This window comes from Falco punctatus, assembly GCF_963210335.1.
Source record: "Falco punctatus genome assembly, chromosome: 8".
NCBI classification, from domain to species: domain Eukaryota; kingdom Metazoa; phylum Chordata; class Aves; order Falconiformes; family Falconidae; genus Falco; species Falco punctatus.
In genome coordinates, this window is record NC_137588.1 from 28,221,061 (window position 1) to 28,238,122 (window position 17,062).

A 17,062-nucleotide genomic window follows, 5' to 3' on the forward strand; every position below is an offset into this window, starting at 1 on the left:
CCTCCTGGGATAAGAGGCAAGGAGCAGCACACCACTTTCTTTGCCTCAGCGAAGCCAGGTCTTCCTGCTGTGAAAGAAGGAATCTTATTCCGTGGAAATAGGGACTGGGGGCTTTTCATTGGCTGAGAAGTGGAAACCTATGCCAGAAGGGGGCTTATAATATACGTATAAATACATATATATATATATACACACACATTCCTGTATACATACATTTAGGTGTATGTATTTTGTCTGTGTGTATATGTATGGGGTGTGTGGTGTATATAAAACAACATTGACCTTGAGGAGTGAGCAATTCTCTCTGCTTCTCACAGTAGTGTCTCAAGGTGATGTGCTGGGTTTCAGACCCCAGGATCATCACCTGCCCTGATGGGTAGGAGGAGTCCCTCTAATAGCCTCTCCTTTTCAGCTACAGAGTTTCTTTAACTTGATGGTGTTGAGGAGCCCCTGCATCAGACTGTAAGGGTCCTGCACAGCAGTCTGCTCTGGAAAATAAAAGTAATTTCCTTCTGCAGTAACATTTAATTGCAATATTCAGTGAACTTTTGGCAGTGTTGGTGGAGGGGACAGAGACACAGTATCATCTTTTCCCTATCACTTTTTAAATGGTCTCCTCTGAGTGGGAAGCAGACATCTTTCTGTCTCCACATCAGCTTGCAGCCTTTTAAGAGGACAGGGAGAACTATCGAAGGGAGATTTTTGGTTAACCATATGCTGTTGAGGTGCTTCTCCATCCTGGGCACCAGCAGCAGCAAGAGACAAAGCTGATGTCTGTGCAGGGCATCTACTCTCTGTTGCATGAGCAGAGGAATAGCATGAAAGGCACAGTCTAGTCCTTGACTATACTTGGTATCAACAGGGAATTCTGGGGTGTGTGTTTTACTAAAAACGGGTTTTAATTGTCGGTCTTAATCAGTCTTTTGCATACAGCTTAGGCATATCCTACTCGTGGAAGACAGCACACATATATGGGTTCAGATGTATCCTGGGGCAGAGAAGTCCTGCCCATGTCACTATTTCCCATGCCTTATTATGACTGAGAGAAATCAGTAGGAAAACTGTTCCTGCTTTTCTCACTCCTTAATCAAATTCAAGTAAGGGATGACCTTAAAGAATAGAAGGTCCTAAGCAAGACTTAGGATGGGGTCCAAAAATTAAAAGAAATACCAAATTTCTCAGCTGCCAGTTAAAAAAGAAAAAAAAGAAGGGGAAAAAAAAGAATATTTTTTTTTTTCCATTTCCATTATTTCCATTTCCAGTAGTTGTCTTGTCATGGAAACTATGATATTTTAGGCATCAGCTCCTGAGATACTGCCTAGCACTGATTTCCGTATGGAAGTAAAAAGTCCATTGTATGTTTCACTTCTCTTGTTATCACATATTCCTACCCCAAAGCCAATACTCTGCTCAAGTGGGCAATCCTTCACTCGGGAAGAAAATGCTTCATTTTAACCATATAAACAATCTAGTAGACTGCTAGCTTAGGTTATTGAAGCTGAACTATTTCATGCTGAATCCTTCATTTGTTATGTAGCATCTTGTTGTCTTTTATACATTTATCATCCACACGTTCTCTCCATCAGATGCTGTTCGTTTCCTGCTCTTGTCCTGTTTATTACACATTATGTTACAGTGAAGCTTGTAACATACAAAATATTCCCTTCCATAGTAAAGATTTTTTTCCCTGTAGCTTAGCCATAGCACAGACCCAGCAGCCAACTTGTACTTTGACGTGGTCTCCTAATTGAGTGAAGGGTAAAGCAGAGCTCCTCTGCCAGATCTCTGTTCCCAGTTTCCTATTGCCCAACACCTGGCAAAGTGGGAATTAACTGAGAACTGGTCCTTTGGAGAGCTGGCCGCTCATTTGTACCTCCTAGTGAAGCAGGACTGTAATACACCACATGGTGGATTTCTTATCCCAGTAATACTTGCGGTGTGAGAGCTGCTTGTGGTAGAGTCTAAATCATGCTATTGGTGCCCCATCACTGTTTTGTTTTTGCAGCATGGCTTGGTCCCCATCACTGCAGAGGTCATTTTGTTAGTGATGGGTGCAGGGAGTAAGGTGGAGGAAAATTAAATGGAGGGGAGGGAAAACAAAAAAACCAGCAAAACTTCTTTAGATTAATTATGCTATAGTGAATGCTGACACCCCATCTGGTAAAAGATCTATCAGGCTGTTTTCTGTGATTGTATAGGGTTAAAAAAAACTGCAGGAAAAGTTCTAAGAGAAGTGGGTTTGCTTTGTCTGAAAACAAGGAAGGCTGAAGAGTGTGGGGAGCTGGAGGGATAAGACAGCTGTTAAACAGCGAAAAAAGGCTGCTGCATGACAGGAAGGGATTGAGCTGTTCTCTTCATTCCCTTGGGAATAGAACAAGCTGTAATGGGTTTAAATTGAGGCAAACTCTCTTTGGCTTCGGCTTTAGAGACGGAAAGAGCAATGGTCTCAAGCTAAGAAGAGTTAAATACAGACATCACTGCCGTGGGGGGCTGGAGGAACAATATGACCCTGTATGGCTGCATTTCATGATTTCTTGCTAGGCTAACAGGTATAGAAAAATAGGCACTGACTGCAGCAGCCTAGTACTCGTGCTGTGGGGAAAAAGCAAAAAAACCCCAACAAACCCACAGCTAACTATAGCAGGGCTATCCTGCGTTTCTTTCACAGCAGTGCTCACTTAATGGTATTTGCCTATATACATTTTGCCAATGGACCTTTGTTTGAAGGAGTAAAGCTTTAACATAAAACACTTGCTAGTCATGCAGATGCTGCAAAAGAAGAGAGGTGGGTTTTTTTGTTATTAGTCTGACAGAAAAGGAGAGCAGGTGCCAAGGAAGAGGGAGATTTGACAACGATGTACCATGATGTCTTGTCCCCTCTTCCAGACATTGCGAACTAGCCATAAACTGCAACTAACGATATCTTGCCAGGCTGTCAAAGAGGTATATGCATTTCCATTACACTAGTGTAATTAATGCATCCTTCTGAAAAAATACCTTGAACTCATCATATGAAAGTTCAGGAAGAAAAAACCATAGTGAATTAAAAAAAAAAAAAAAAAAGGCATGGGGGAGGCTAAAGCAGTTACCTAAGGTGTTAAAGAAGAAAATATAATATCTCTCCACTCAGAAAAACAGAAAACATGTCACAGTGACATTTCCAGCTGGTAAGCCACACAAACTTAATTTCCAAGGGTTGAATTAAAAATGAAATTGGACTCAGTACTGTCCTTACAAGCCTTAGAAAGGTTACTGCCCCCACTATATTAGCTATAAAAAAAAGAAGGCTGGAAGATTTATATATGTATTGGTCTGCTGTGCTCATTTTTTTCTGAGAAAAGTAACTTGGGATGGGATTCACTGCAACATGAAGTTTCTGCAAAGTCAAGTGATACCTACACCCACCTCCTGCACCCACCGGGAGCAAAAGAAGGCCAGGACACTGCTATTGAGTAGGATGGCTTTTGTGCCTGTGTGCTGCATGGCTGGTTGTGGACTGGGACACCTGTGGTAGGCTGACTCAGCCCTGTCAGATGGGCACTTTTGCACCATTGCCTGCAGAAAACCAAGGCAGGTGCCACAAATCTGTCCTGCCAGATAGCACACCTCCACACAGGACCGGAAACACTTATTAATCCTGTTTTCTGGCTGGCAGTCCATCCGGAAATGAAGGGGAAAAAATAAAACTCATAGAGAAGTTCCTAAGATAAGGAGACTACATCTCTCCTGCCAATATATGTCTCTGGCTAATTGAAACACAGAATGTGTAAGCACTCAAAGTTTAGGATGGGGATTGCACCAAATCCAAGCATGTGAAACTCTTGAAAGAGTCCTCCTCTTGGTACTTACTATGATTTGCTATTTTCTAAGTCAGTGTTTACAGCTTCTTGGTAGATAGTCTCCTTTGAAAATCACAGTCTTTGATACCAAGAGATTTGTGCTTTCGGTTTCCACGGAGGGTGGAAAAATAATCGGTGAGACTGAAGGCATAAAGCCAAGGCAGAATCACGGAGCCTGAGCCAGGCCCAGTTTCTCATGCTAGGGACAAGTGTCGAGGGGGCAGCGTGCAAGTGTGACCCTTGCGGCAGCCAGATGTGCAGCTGTTGCACCAGGGGACGTGGATGAAGCAGGACACGTGTCGTTTATGCATGGCAGGCTGGGGAGAGAGTATTTGTGTGTGCACATGTGTGTGTCAGTACCTGGAAGGTGATAGAGCTACGACTAAGCATGTTCTCTAACCAGAACTAAAGCACGTTTCCAGAATTGACTTTTAACCCCTTAGGCACCTGTGCCCTTATGCACTCCAGGCAAGGTTCTGCAAGCCAGCATTAATGAGTTCTGTCAGGGACGTGGGTGATGACCAGATATCCTCTGACAATAATTTTCAGCCGTAGCTGAAATCAATAAATCCAGGTTGTGGGCACATCAGCTTTTATTACTGTCCAGTGAGATCTGTTGGTTTAGAGTTAACATGTAAATGTCTGAAAACTAGTTTTTATATAATCCGCACTTCTTAATGTCCAATCAGCTAGAAGCTAAAATAAAAACACAGGAGGAGGCATTTGTCTTCCACACAAAATCATACAAAAAGTCTCTTTTTATTAAATATACATTAGTTACAGTTTAAGTCTTTCTTCTGTACAACAGTAACCATAGAAAACAAAAGAAGCTAAGGCTAAATTTATTCAGTCCCCGAACAGTGTATTAAGACATTTTACATTGTCTACAAAACTGACTTGGACTGAGGCAACGTCCTGTGGAATTCTCTTTAGAAAACCAGATAGTGAAAGGGGAATAATCTAAATCTCCATTTTGCTTTTTACTGTAACTGAAAGACTCTCACATTACCCTCGGATGAACCATTAAAAGAAGAAGAAAAAAACAAAGTACTTTTTTTTTTGCTTTGCTACTGAAATGAGCACTATTCTGAGAGATTTATTTATTGTAATTTTAGTAGAACAAAGTAAAATGAATGATGAAGGGCTCATCTGTAGAAAGAACCAATTTTTTTATTATTACAAGCACTTAATATCAGCTAGCTTTCACAGCCTGTAAAGCTGCTCTTTTTGCATTTTATTTTTTTTTTTGCTTTTTAGGGTGCCTTCATATTTTCAGGCAGGATGCAGTTCCCCACAGGCCACCCAGGGATGGACTCTATTAAAATCCCTTAAAATCCTTCCAAAGTCTGTGGGTGGGCTCCCAAGTTGGTTAACAACACACCACCCACAGACCACCCTGCCTCCTACGCACATTTCCAGAAACTCCTGAAGGTGACTTAAGCCGTGTCATGGGCTTAAATAGAGCTGAAGTTCAGTGCCTTATCCCAAGTTTTATCCACAGTTCTGCCAGAAGACACACACAGTTGCAGTGAATGCAACTCTTGTTGACAGCAGTAGGGGATGACAAATATAAGGTCCTGACTTGAATTCATATATGTCAGCCCCAGTTTGCAGTAGATCATCACTGCCCTTGCCTAGGGTAATCCAAGGCTAAATTCATCTATGATGTATCTGCATTGACCTCAACAGGATTACAACTAGGTCTGAAGCTGTATCTGTTTCTTTCACAAAGTGGGTTTCAAAGCAGGTCAAGTACTAAAATGTTTAGCTTCTTGCTATCATTTGGATATAATGGTCTATGTTAAATATTTCATTTGCAAAACTCACAGAGTAGAGATTTTTATGGCTAAATGCCTGAAAAAGCATGTAGCTGCTTGCTCTCCTAACCTTTACTTGAAATTTCATGGAGTGGGCTTGGGTGTCCGAGTACTCCTCTGTGCCATGAATGGGATGTGAGGCTGCAACTGGCTGTATCTAAGCTTTACCTCAGAAGCAATCAGTTTTCTTTCTTAACGATACACGTGCTCAGCATTGGCAGCAATGGCAAAACACATCAGAAAATGGTTTGCCTAAATGATGCAAGAAGGAACTGTAAAGGGCATGCAAAAGTGAGTAAATAATTTCCCATGCAGAAATTGTATCAGATGGATTCTCCTTAAGATTGTGGGCTTGGAATCCATGAAAAGTAATGACCAAGAATATAAAGAAGCAAATGGTGTTGCAACATGAACAGCAGTCTGCAGTTCAGAAGAAAGTTTCCACAAGCATCCTAAGTGAGGGAGGGATGGGGAGAGGAGAGCCTTTAAGTAAACACCATTCTTTGGGTCAGCTGTTGTACCCAACATTTCATTAAACGTTACACTTGTTTGAGGGAAACCATCCACAGTTCTTCTTTGGGGTATCGGGGAGAGCGCCAGGGATGTAAGTGGAGAGATGCAGATTAGTCAGCCAGAGGTTTGAAATCCTCTCCCACGGTTGAAGCACATCTCTGATACTTTACAGATCATCAGGACAATTGAGGCTATGTTTTAGCAGGCTAACTAGTAATTCATTCAATGGCAAAAATGAATTATGGCAAAAGACCTGAAACCTGATGGTTACCATGCCTTGTTTCCAACAGCATAACCTTTCTGAGAGCTTTTGATCTTGCACTGCCTCATTGCAGTTGTAATTTGGAGTGTTACGTCCCCACTCCCCCTTACAGGTCACCACCTCTAGGTGACTACATCTCCATGGTGGAGTGCAGCCTGCCTTCTGGTTGAACACCTGGCTGACATTCTGAGAATCATGTAATTTCTTCGAATTTCTGGTTTCTGTGACTGCCAGGACAAAAATCATAATCTTAGAACTGTAACACAAGTTCCTCTGCCTCCTACCATCAATTTGATAGTCTCACCTGTTAAAGAAAAAAGGAGAGAAAAAGAAAACAGAGGTGAACTAGACATGGAGTGACACTATCAACACAAACTGTTGCCTTAATCCTTCCTTAGCTGGGCTTGTAGACTCAGTACATTACAAACAACAAACAACGAGCTTACAGATTACAATAGTTCACCAGAAAGTGTGCTTTTTTTTTTTTCCCCCAGTTTTTGTCAGAGTAACTTAGTGCAAAAGATCACAAAAATAAGTACCAATATACAGAAATACCCAACCGCCTATATGCATGACTCAAAATAAACAACCAAAGAAAAAAGCTACTTCAGACCCAAAATGAGAGTGTGTTTAGAAGTTTCACAACAAAAGGAGCATGGAGGAGAGGGCCGCCCACACCAAAAGGGGATGCGAAGAAATTTTCATTGGGAAAGGAAGTGCAGCAAAGCGCAGAACCAAGGGAACAAATCGTGCTTTGAAACTGTGATAGTAACTTGTGGGGAAAAAATAACCCAACAACAAAACCCCCAAGGGCAACTCGTAACCGCAGTCAACCAAGAGGTTTCTCCTCAACCCCCAAAAGACTCTGAATAAGGCCCTTGGTTCGGCAGGGATATAACTGTCACTTGGCTCATTTGGTAAGTAGGCATTACAAAACTGAATGAAAGCTCTGAAATAGCACTTGTCTTACAAAGCTTCACAAGGTCCCAGTTTTTGCTTGTTTTTTACAAAGTGTTGCTTTCTGAAAAATAATTTAAAAATACTCAGAACAAAAAAACCTTTGTGTCTGTGAAAAGCTGTCAGTGTAGAACAACGCTTGAAACTGATCTTCTTCAGTGTAAGCGTCGTGTAGGTGATGGTAACAAACAATGCCATGAGATGGCGGAGCGCAAAGTCACATTCTGCCTCCTGTGACACTCTTGTTAAGCTGAGGTGAAGGGGACACTAGCTGATTGGTTTTCATGGATGGAAAGGAAGACTGATTTTGTTTTGAAGACAGGATTATCTTGCACCCTCCCCTGGACTGCTCTACGATCTCAGGAATCCCCATTTGGCCTTGGCCTCTGTGAAATGAGTTGGGCAGTTATGCGTCCCTTGACCGTACCAGCAATTCTTGCAGGGCTGAGGGGGAAAATGGCACTGGCTGTACTGGAAACATTCCTTATCTGAATCCTAACATATCCTAACAAGGCTTGGAACATTCCTTATACAGTACCACTGTCACTGGACTTCTGAAAAATTCCAGTAATTATCTACTTAGACTGTAGCCAGGATGGAAATAGACTGTTGACTAAAGCCATCTCCAACCCTATAAACAGTGAGGCCCTATTGAGCTATCCGGGACTGCAGTAGCTGCAAACAGCATCTCGCTCTGAGTGGAATACCTCTCAGCTTGCAAACTCCAAAGTCTGTAAAATTAGGAGGACCATCACTAAAAGCTAAAGCTGGAGCCTCAGCTGATACCCCCACTCCTTGAGGCTCAGCCTTTTGCCCATTGAGAAATGCAAAGGCATGCAACATGAGTATTTCACTGGACTGCAGGGGAACTTTTAACATGTATACCTTTATACATTTGTATATATAACTTAATACATCTATTCATTTGTGACTGTGTGCATGTGTGTGTGAATTGGTTTAGGTACCGCATAGTAAGTATAGTGTAAGTATTACCATTTTAAATCCATAGTTAAACCACTTTTGTTATTTAAGTAAATCCTATTGATCCACTTTGTAAATAATAAATTAGTTACTAATTAAGTGTTGCTAAAATCTTGTGATCAACCTTAAACTGTGAACAAATATTACACATTTTTTAGATATAAACCATTGTCCAAATCTGAGAATAAGATTGGATCTAGCCACACGTAAGCTCTGTTAAGAGTTTAGAAAGCAAAGGTGTCTCTGAACCTTGTGACTCAATAGGAGGGTCTCCCTTAGCCTTTTAAATTTTTAGTCTCTGTGTAAATCATTCCAGCTTAATTTTAATTTTATTCTCTCTGTGATTTATCTATGTAGTAAGTAATGGAGTGAACACTGCCACTGAACTTTGTGAAGTCACGCTCCCACAAATTCATATTAGAATGATTTCGTTAATATGTTTGATGGTGATTCTTCAAGAGACCTAAACCACAAAACTCATTTATCAAGAACTTAGGGGTTCTGGATGGCCACTTACCTGTTGGCTTTTTCAAATTATAGTATCAGACATACCTGCTTGGGGCTAGCAGGTGTGAGACATGAGAGAAACTCATCTCAAATGGCACCAGACACATAGGGCTAGAGAGGCATCTTAGGGGTCTGAGTTAGCTTTGGATTATGAAATTTGTGTAGATCTGTGTACATGTATGCTATCTGCCAAAGCTCCTACACGAGAGAATGAATGGATCTTGGGTCTAGAACAGAGTTATCCTCTCCCAAGCCCCATAAATTACTAATCAGGTGGCCACTGACTCAAGCGTGTGCTTTGATACCTGATTTTCATATATTCAGCTGTAAGTAGATGCATGCATTTCCTAAGCAGAGATGCTTAGTGTAATTTCAGATGCAAGGAGGTGTCCTTCCTTAATCCCAGCTGGCATCTCAATAAAAAGAAGGTTTCTTTTAAGACCTGAAGACAGCAGATGTATCTACTGGAGCTGCAAGATTAGTATAGATTCCTATATGTAGGCAAATTCAGCTAGAAGTAGTTAACCTATTGCCAGGAGCCCAACCCTGTCTCTGTAATCAATGGAGAGAAAGATGCACCTCTAGAGAGTGATACGCTTAATCTTACAAGATGTCTGAGACATTTGCTCTGTCCTCACTGACCACAGGACAGGACTGGATGACAAGTGTAAAACAGGTAGCCTGTAAAACCAAATGCAAAATGAAATAAACCCAAAAGACTCAGATAATAGCAATCTTTAGTGCTTCCGTAGGTCTAGGACTCAATCTTATGCTCAGCAAAATCAATAGCTGACTTCATTAGAAGAAGATTCATATCCCCTCACCATGGTGAAACTATATGATGTATCGATTGTTTCTCACCCAATATGTGAAATATGTGATCAGCTAAATGCTAATATAGACAAACATCTCATTAAAATAAGGGCTTGGCTTAGACTGTAAAAACTAAGCAATTGCTAAATCGGATGGGTTACATCTAGCTAGAACAGGTTAAAATAAAACAGAAAGCAAGCATCTCATGTTTGTATTTGGCAATCAGTTTTAACTTAAATGTCAGAGAAGTCTCATGGCTGAATACAACCTGATAACAGGACAGCCCTAAATGGCTTGTTTTCACAACTATGTTCACCCAGATGAGAATCCTGGTTTAGCCAATGTGAGTTAAAAGCCTGTCTCTTGTTTGGCTTTGTTTTCACTGCAGACATAATCTAAGTGCTGTGCCAGGCAAGAAGAAGAAAATTTAAAAAAAGTGTTAAAAATTTACTCAAAATATACACTGTCCTATCTCTAGTAAGTGAATAACAACAGATGAAACACTTAGTGCAAATTACACAGGTGACTTACTTAGGACCAGCATTTTATTTCCAGAAGAGAAATGGGACTTAGTATAAAATATTTAAATATTTTTGAAAATTATTTCAAAACATTTCACAGCAACGGAGAAGCAGAAATCCAACTGAAATTAAGTGCTCATCTTGTTTAGTCACTTAGAATTGATCCATATCCTCAGGCAACTAAATTCCTTTGAATGGCCACACTTCACTCAGGTGACAGCTTATGTCTCATGGAACATTAGTGGGATTTTGTTTTTGACAGACAGCCTTTATTTTTTTCTATAGCCAGGCACCAGGGCTCTCAAACAGACCTTCTAGGCATCCAACTCAGATTTTGCATAACTAAATATTTTTATAAGCATGGTTGTTATTGGCCAATTAATTTCTGGAAAACAAGAATTTGCAGTGCCTAAATCCATATTTAAGTGACTTAGACATTTCATAGCCTAAAAATCCCTGCATAGCAATAACAATTTTCAGAGGTTACACACTATTATCACCAGGAGTAAAAAACCAGACCTAGCACCCTTCTACCAACCCCTTAACTTTTGTTATGAAACTTGTCTTAATAGAAGGAAGAAAACCCAAACAATTCTTTGATATTCTCAGGTTTTCCATTAAAATAAATCCTGACATTTTACATATGAAAAGTATTATCCCCTACGTTTACTGAAAAATGTTATCTAGAATGATAGCTAAAAGAAAAAAGAAAAGACAACCCTCACCCCCACCCACCATTCAAAGAGCAATTTTAACAAAAATAGCAGAAATGGTTTGTAATAGATGGGAAAAAATTATAATTTGAACTGTAGAAAATGAAAGCAATTTGAACGCTGGTAGATTTTTTTTTTTTGTAATTGCATTTTTCTCTTTTTTTTTAAAAAAATATTTTTAATTGCTGTTAACTGGTACTGAAATAAACCAGATTACTCCCTCACTAAAGAGAGCATTATAACAAAAAAAGAAAAATAAACCAGGGGGAGGGGGGGGATAAAAGAGTATTAGGGTACTTCATATGGTATCTTTGAGCTACTTTTTAATAAGAATATTGATATCCTGATTTAGAACATAGGATTTTAAAATGGCAAGTCCATACAAATGTGTTCATTTGTCCAGCCCTGTAGCATATAACCATTCATATCTCATTACATCCATGAGTATAGATGCATGTGTTTCTGTATACTCACGCATGCATTTATGTATGTGCAGTTCTTTCTTTTTTATGGATGCATACCGACGTAGCTGCATTTTCAAGGAGTTTTACCAGTCTGGGCGAGATTAAATGAGGATAAGAAAAAATGGACAAACCAACCACTTACACTGTTTTTCCAGGTCTGGGCTTCCACCCAGGACTGAGCCACTGAGCTGTATCTGAATTGTTTGCTGCAAATCTAGTATCTATATTTGGGGAAGGAACTTGAGCGTTCTTGAAAAAGCTCAGCATCTTGCTGAATCAGGCCCTAAGATGACTGAAAGTAATTTAGTCACTTGAGAAATGAGAGGACTTTGCTTCATTGCTCCGTCTCCCTTTTCCAGCTACTCCACTGCTGGAGCTGCTTTGAGCTTTATTGTTGCCCTTTACAGAAAAGTTAGTCCTGGGAACTAACACGTAGGAAAGCAGAAGGGTGATTTGCATCTGTTAGTTTGGCAAGAGGAAAATACAGACCTGTGGACTTCCCATTCCTTCCTATTCCGTTCTTCATAAAGCCAATTAAGTACATTAGGACTTCAGAGATCTTTCATGCAGAGGCCATTTCAGATCAGATGACTCAAACACGGGCAGAGGAGCCCGCGCACTCACGTATTCCTCCCCTCATGCCATGCCAAACAAAGCAACTTTTTCTGGGGGAAGGAAGGAAAGAAGGCGAGGAAAATTGCTTTGCTAGGATTTCACTGCAAAAGATAAAGCAACGTAAAAGGAACACAGCTAATGAGTCCATCATTACACACCTCATCATGCAGAAACACTCTCAAGTAATCAGGTATCATGCAAACAGCCAGCATGAGGCAAAAGAGCTGCTGCTGACCACGATCAAGGAAGAATGGCAGCAATATTAATTTCAGCATAAATGGTTTTATAAAATTGTTTGGTTAGAGTTCTGGTTATAGGGCTGGCCTCACATATTCCTCTTCACTTGAGAGCAATATCATTCCAAGATTGCTTTCTCTTCACGGGTTGTTACTTCTGAAGTCTTCCAAAAGAAGTAGCGAAGAAACACCATACCCAAACTGTCATTTATCTATTCTTCCTTGTCTGTCTCTGTCCCCTCCTCCCATCATAAAAATAACCAGCTACGTACCTTTGTGATGCACTGCCTGGAAAAATAGCATCTGTTGCATGTGTAACTTCATCTCTAGTTTGCTGTGGGTTACTACCTCATACTGCGATTCTTTGATTTTAGTCTATGTAAAAAGGCTCACCATGCGGAAACCCCAGGATGACTGCAGAAGGATGTAGAGGGCAAAGAAAGAAATTCAGCTGCACAATTAATTATCTTGAATTATACCTTATTAAGAGTACTCCAATAACTATTTCTTTTTCTTAGCTGTTGGACTGATTTAACTCCTGTCAGAAACCTCCAAGACTGACAGCAAATTCTACAGTCCTCAGAAGCCCTGCGAAGGCAGCATGTCACATGGACACAAGCAGGGTGTGGAAACCTCCCTCGGTGGGACTTCTCCACTTCTCACCCACGGGATGTCTGTGAGGGAAAACAAGGTTTTTCAGCCTCACACTGAAACTGTGCAGCACAGGTGAAATGGGCAGGGTCTGAGTCTTCAGTATTGTTCCTAATCAGGAAAGGACAGAAGACTTTAGAAAAACAGGAGAGAAGATGAATTTGAAGTATAGTATTTGAGATATTTTTTAATTTGTTTCCCTAATGCTCTTCCTTGTAAACAGGGATGATTAAATATTAACCTTTTTAGACATGACATCAGGACATGACATCATGACATCAGACCTCTCTAGATTTGGCAAAGATACTCCAATTTCTACAAGCAGGAAATACCAATCAAACTTTCATGCAGGTTTTTTTGGTTGGGTTGTTGTTGTTTGTGTTTGAGGTTTTTTTTTGGGGGGGGTGAGTAGTTGGATATTTTTTTTTTTTTTAGAAGAACTGGCAGAAGGTGTGACTCATGTTTAAACTATTTTTGTTTTTTCTTGCCTATGTACTTTTTCTTTGCCACAGCAGCAACAGTGTTTAACCTCAGTGCGAGATAATCCTCCATATGGCATGAACAGGTATATGCTGCATTTCTAACATTTCAGACAAATATAGAGCACCTAAGTCCTAGCAGCTTCCTAAAACCCTTGGAGATTCAAGCTACTATTTTCCATGCTTCAGCTAGAGTTATGCTAGAGTACCTCGGGTCTACATAGCCAGCCTTATGAGATGGAGGTGAAAGAGGTGCACGGGAATGACATTTATTGTTGATACATATATTGTTGGAAAAGTACTGATAAGCCTAAAAGTTACAGTAAAACAACAGGAGGTTGGGGGAAAGAGCTTAATGAGGACAGGTTTATATTTCCTTATCTCATACCAGCTTCTCAACTGGTATAAATTAATGTAACACTACTGAAATCAATAGATATCTATCAATTCATATCATTTGAGAATTTGGCCAGTTCTTTATGATTGTTGTAAATGAGCCTGTAAAATACATCAGGCGTTTTGGTCTCATTCTTTCCCTCTATCCTGTCCCAGTATCTGTAGAGCTATGTGTTCAGCTACTTTACCTCTAGTTTACATAGTCCAGCTCTAGTGTAAAAGTGATGAACTAAAGGGCTCCAAACTAAAACATAAATAAATGTAGGGACTTTGAAACATCCATGAACCTACAGCAGAAACTAGGTGTGTATGTGGATATTGTTTTGTGTAGGGTGGGATAACAGGTCTCTTGAACTGCAGAAGTAAACTGTGACTGCCAGGTTCTTGTGCAGAGAATGAGGCACTGTGACTGTTTTCAGTGTTTCCTGTGCAGGGCGGTCTTTTCCAAATGAAAAAGAAGTTAGCAAAAAATGAATGTTAAAAAAAAAAAAAAAATTACAAAAAGAAAAAAGGAAGGAAGAAGGGGATAAAGGAAGGAAGGTTAGGGGAGTAAGATTAAGAAGAAATTGCGCTGTCCATCAGATGAAATATTCCCGTTTACACTCGGTCACTGTGTTTTGCAAGTCAATATCAGCTTTAAGGGAGCTCTCAAGGTTTTCTGGGTATTCCTTCTCCTTCGTCTGGCTACTTCGATGTGCTTGTTTGTGTTGATAGAGGAATCTGCTCATGATGGCAATGATGCAAAAGATGATGAATATCACAACTGCAATTACACCTGAAGAGGGGTAAAGTAAGGAAGGATAGAAAAAGTAAAAACCAAAATGAAACAAACCCAAACCAATATACCTCAAAAAATACATTACCAATGCACAACACCTAGTGGATATGATGGATAGTTCATCTCAGTCTGTACCCAATCATCTGCCTCTATCACATCCTCCCTGGTAGTTTTTATTTCTATTTTGTCACCTTACATAAGACTTAAATCAGCAAGCATTGACATAATTGACCTTCTAATTTCAGTCAAATTCTGCTTTCACTGGAAGTGGAGTCAGTGTGTTTGTTTTTTAAAAACTAGATCTGTATGCTCATTCAAATTCTTGCTCTGTCATATTTTCTTCTGTGTTATCTCTGGAAACCTTGCATGAGCCTTGTACACTTTGGTTTATAGCTTCTAGATATATCAAAGGCAGCTCCCTACAGGGCATCCTAGAAAATAAACCGAGATAAATTGCCTTCCATGTTGTTAAAGGAAAATGAAAACCATACATGAATCTATGGGACAACTTTCCCTAGTATATAAATGCTTCCATATGACCAAGTGAGTTCCACTATGCCACCAGCTTGCGAAGAGACAACTCAAGAAATACAGGATATGTGAATACGGTGTTGAGGCTCTCGTCAGTGGTGTGTAAAAGAATTACTTGTTAACTGGGTCTTAGATCACAGAATCACATGGAATCAGAGCATGGCTGAGCTTGGAAGGGACCTCTGAAGGTCACCTTGTCCAAATCTCCTGCTCTAGCAGGCATACAGACAGACTTTGGTTGTACTTTAGAAAACCCGGGTTCTTGACAATCCATAATGTCTTTTTTCTGGGTGATATCCAACATCCCATGCTGCCACTATTGGCTTCATACATAATGCAAACCCCTATCTAAGTAGCTTGATAGAGGTATGTGCTAATAAATACAGCAAATACTAGAACTGCATTAGATTACAAAAGACTTGAACTGGATTTTATGGGTCCCAGATTTAAAGTATCCTAGATGTTTGCCTTGACAGAATTATTCTTCAATTGCAATCTTTAAAAACGAAGTTACCTCCAATCACTGCTGAATCGCTTCTGACTGCATTGGTGAGAGGCTCTTTTTCATCTGTCTTCCCAAAAGGGTCTGCAGTTGGTGAAACAAAACAGGACTTATTTTCTGTATCAACTATATTCATTTTCTCTGTGGTTTAGACAGAAGCATCTTCCTAGCCTCATGAATTCTAATCTGTTTTCAAAAGATGTGATTTGGAGGATTGGAGAATCAAACCAGAAAGCTCTCGGGGCCGGGCCGGGGGGGGAAGTGAGCTTGCAGGACAATTTTCTTCTACATCTTCAGGAACAAAGTCTGTTAACGGTATATTTAAAAGGAAATAGAAAGGCTTACACTAACATCTGAAAGTCTTGTCTCAGTTTATCAGTAGAAGAATCAGAGAGATGTTTGAACCAAATAGCTCATTGGGAGCTTTGGGAACTTTCCTCAGTCAGAGCTTTTCTGTTACGGGGGGAGGTTGTTTTGGGGTTTTTTTTGTTTGTTTATTTGGTTGGTTGGCTTTTTTATTTATAACTAAGAAACAGTATCAGAAGAAAAAGGAAAGCAAGGCTAAATAGATTTAGACCTGACCTATGTTTGTAGATGCATATATAGCAGTCAAATTCAATCCCATTAAAAGAAGCAGCCTCTGCTTGGGACAGCTTCTTGGAAGGCGTGTTTTTCTCCCCACTGCAGAAATGTGGTGCTCAAATTGGATTCAAAACAGGGAGTGGACAGAAATTAATTTCTATATTAAAAGCATCTTGATGTTGCAGCTTTCTTGTACCCAATCTATACATGACTACTGTCAAAACATATGTCTAAACAATCTATACGCTGGTAGTTTCAAATTCAGACCCAAACCTGAGAGGTCAAGCTCTCCCTGAAGCCGGTGGAGCTCCAGCCCACTGTACTACGGGCCACTACATCCAGTGTACTTACTGTACTCCTTGCTGTTTCGGAAATGCTGTGTTTTCTACTGCTAGCAGAATCCAGCTTTTCTGCACCTTCACTTTTTTTTTTTTTTTTTTTCTTTCAGCTTACCCTCTCCTTTGATGAGATTCCTGTCTGTGTTTCTCTCCTTTACAAGTCTCCAGGCTATCGCACAGAGGATGTACATGAGACTTATGGATGACTTTGCTATATATTATACTGCTTTGCCAAACTAGTCTTTCCAATGCAAGAGGTGAAAGCCTAACTGAGAAATTCAGTCTTCTAAGGTTTGTTGTAATTTAATATCCTTGCCTTGGTAGCTGTAGTACATTTTGGTATTCACTGTACAAGATGTTTTTTATTGAAACAAGCAACAATTTCGTATTTGTGTATCAGGACGTTTAGAGTATCTATACATTAGAAAATTGACACAGACGTATACAGTTAACCTCAAAGTTATAGTTTTCGTCTCAGACACTCAATAATGAGAAATTGGGAACTGATTAATTGAGATATGAGCAGTAAATCTGAAAGTTAATCCTTAATTCTGTCTTCTTTTTATT

General features: G+C 40.0%; 1 protein-coding gene across 5 annotated transcripts in view; it reads right to left on the reverse strand.

The window, feature by feature from the left end:
• Positions 1 to 1,249: 1,249 nt before the first annotated feature.
• The window catches only part of CNTNAP5 (contactin associated protein family member 5), a 318,700-nt gene continuing 302,887 nt past the window's right edge, over positions 1,250 to 17,062 (reverse strand). For 4 of the 5 annotated variants that reach the window (XM_080398712.1, XM_080398711.1, XM_080398710.1 and 1 more), the window contains 2 exons: positions 15,588 to 15,659; positions 1,250 to 14,539 (listed from right to left, as the gene is read on the reverse strand). In XM_080398712.1, coding sequence (XP_080254838.1) covers positions 14,343 to 14,539; positions 15,588 to 15,659 — 269 coding nt within the window. In that variant the 3' untranslated portion in view covers positions 1,250 to 14,342. The remainder of the gene's footprint in view (positions 14,540 to 15,587; positions 15,660 to 17,062) is intronic. The other variant, XR_013929928.1, reaches the window with a different exon arrangement.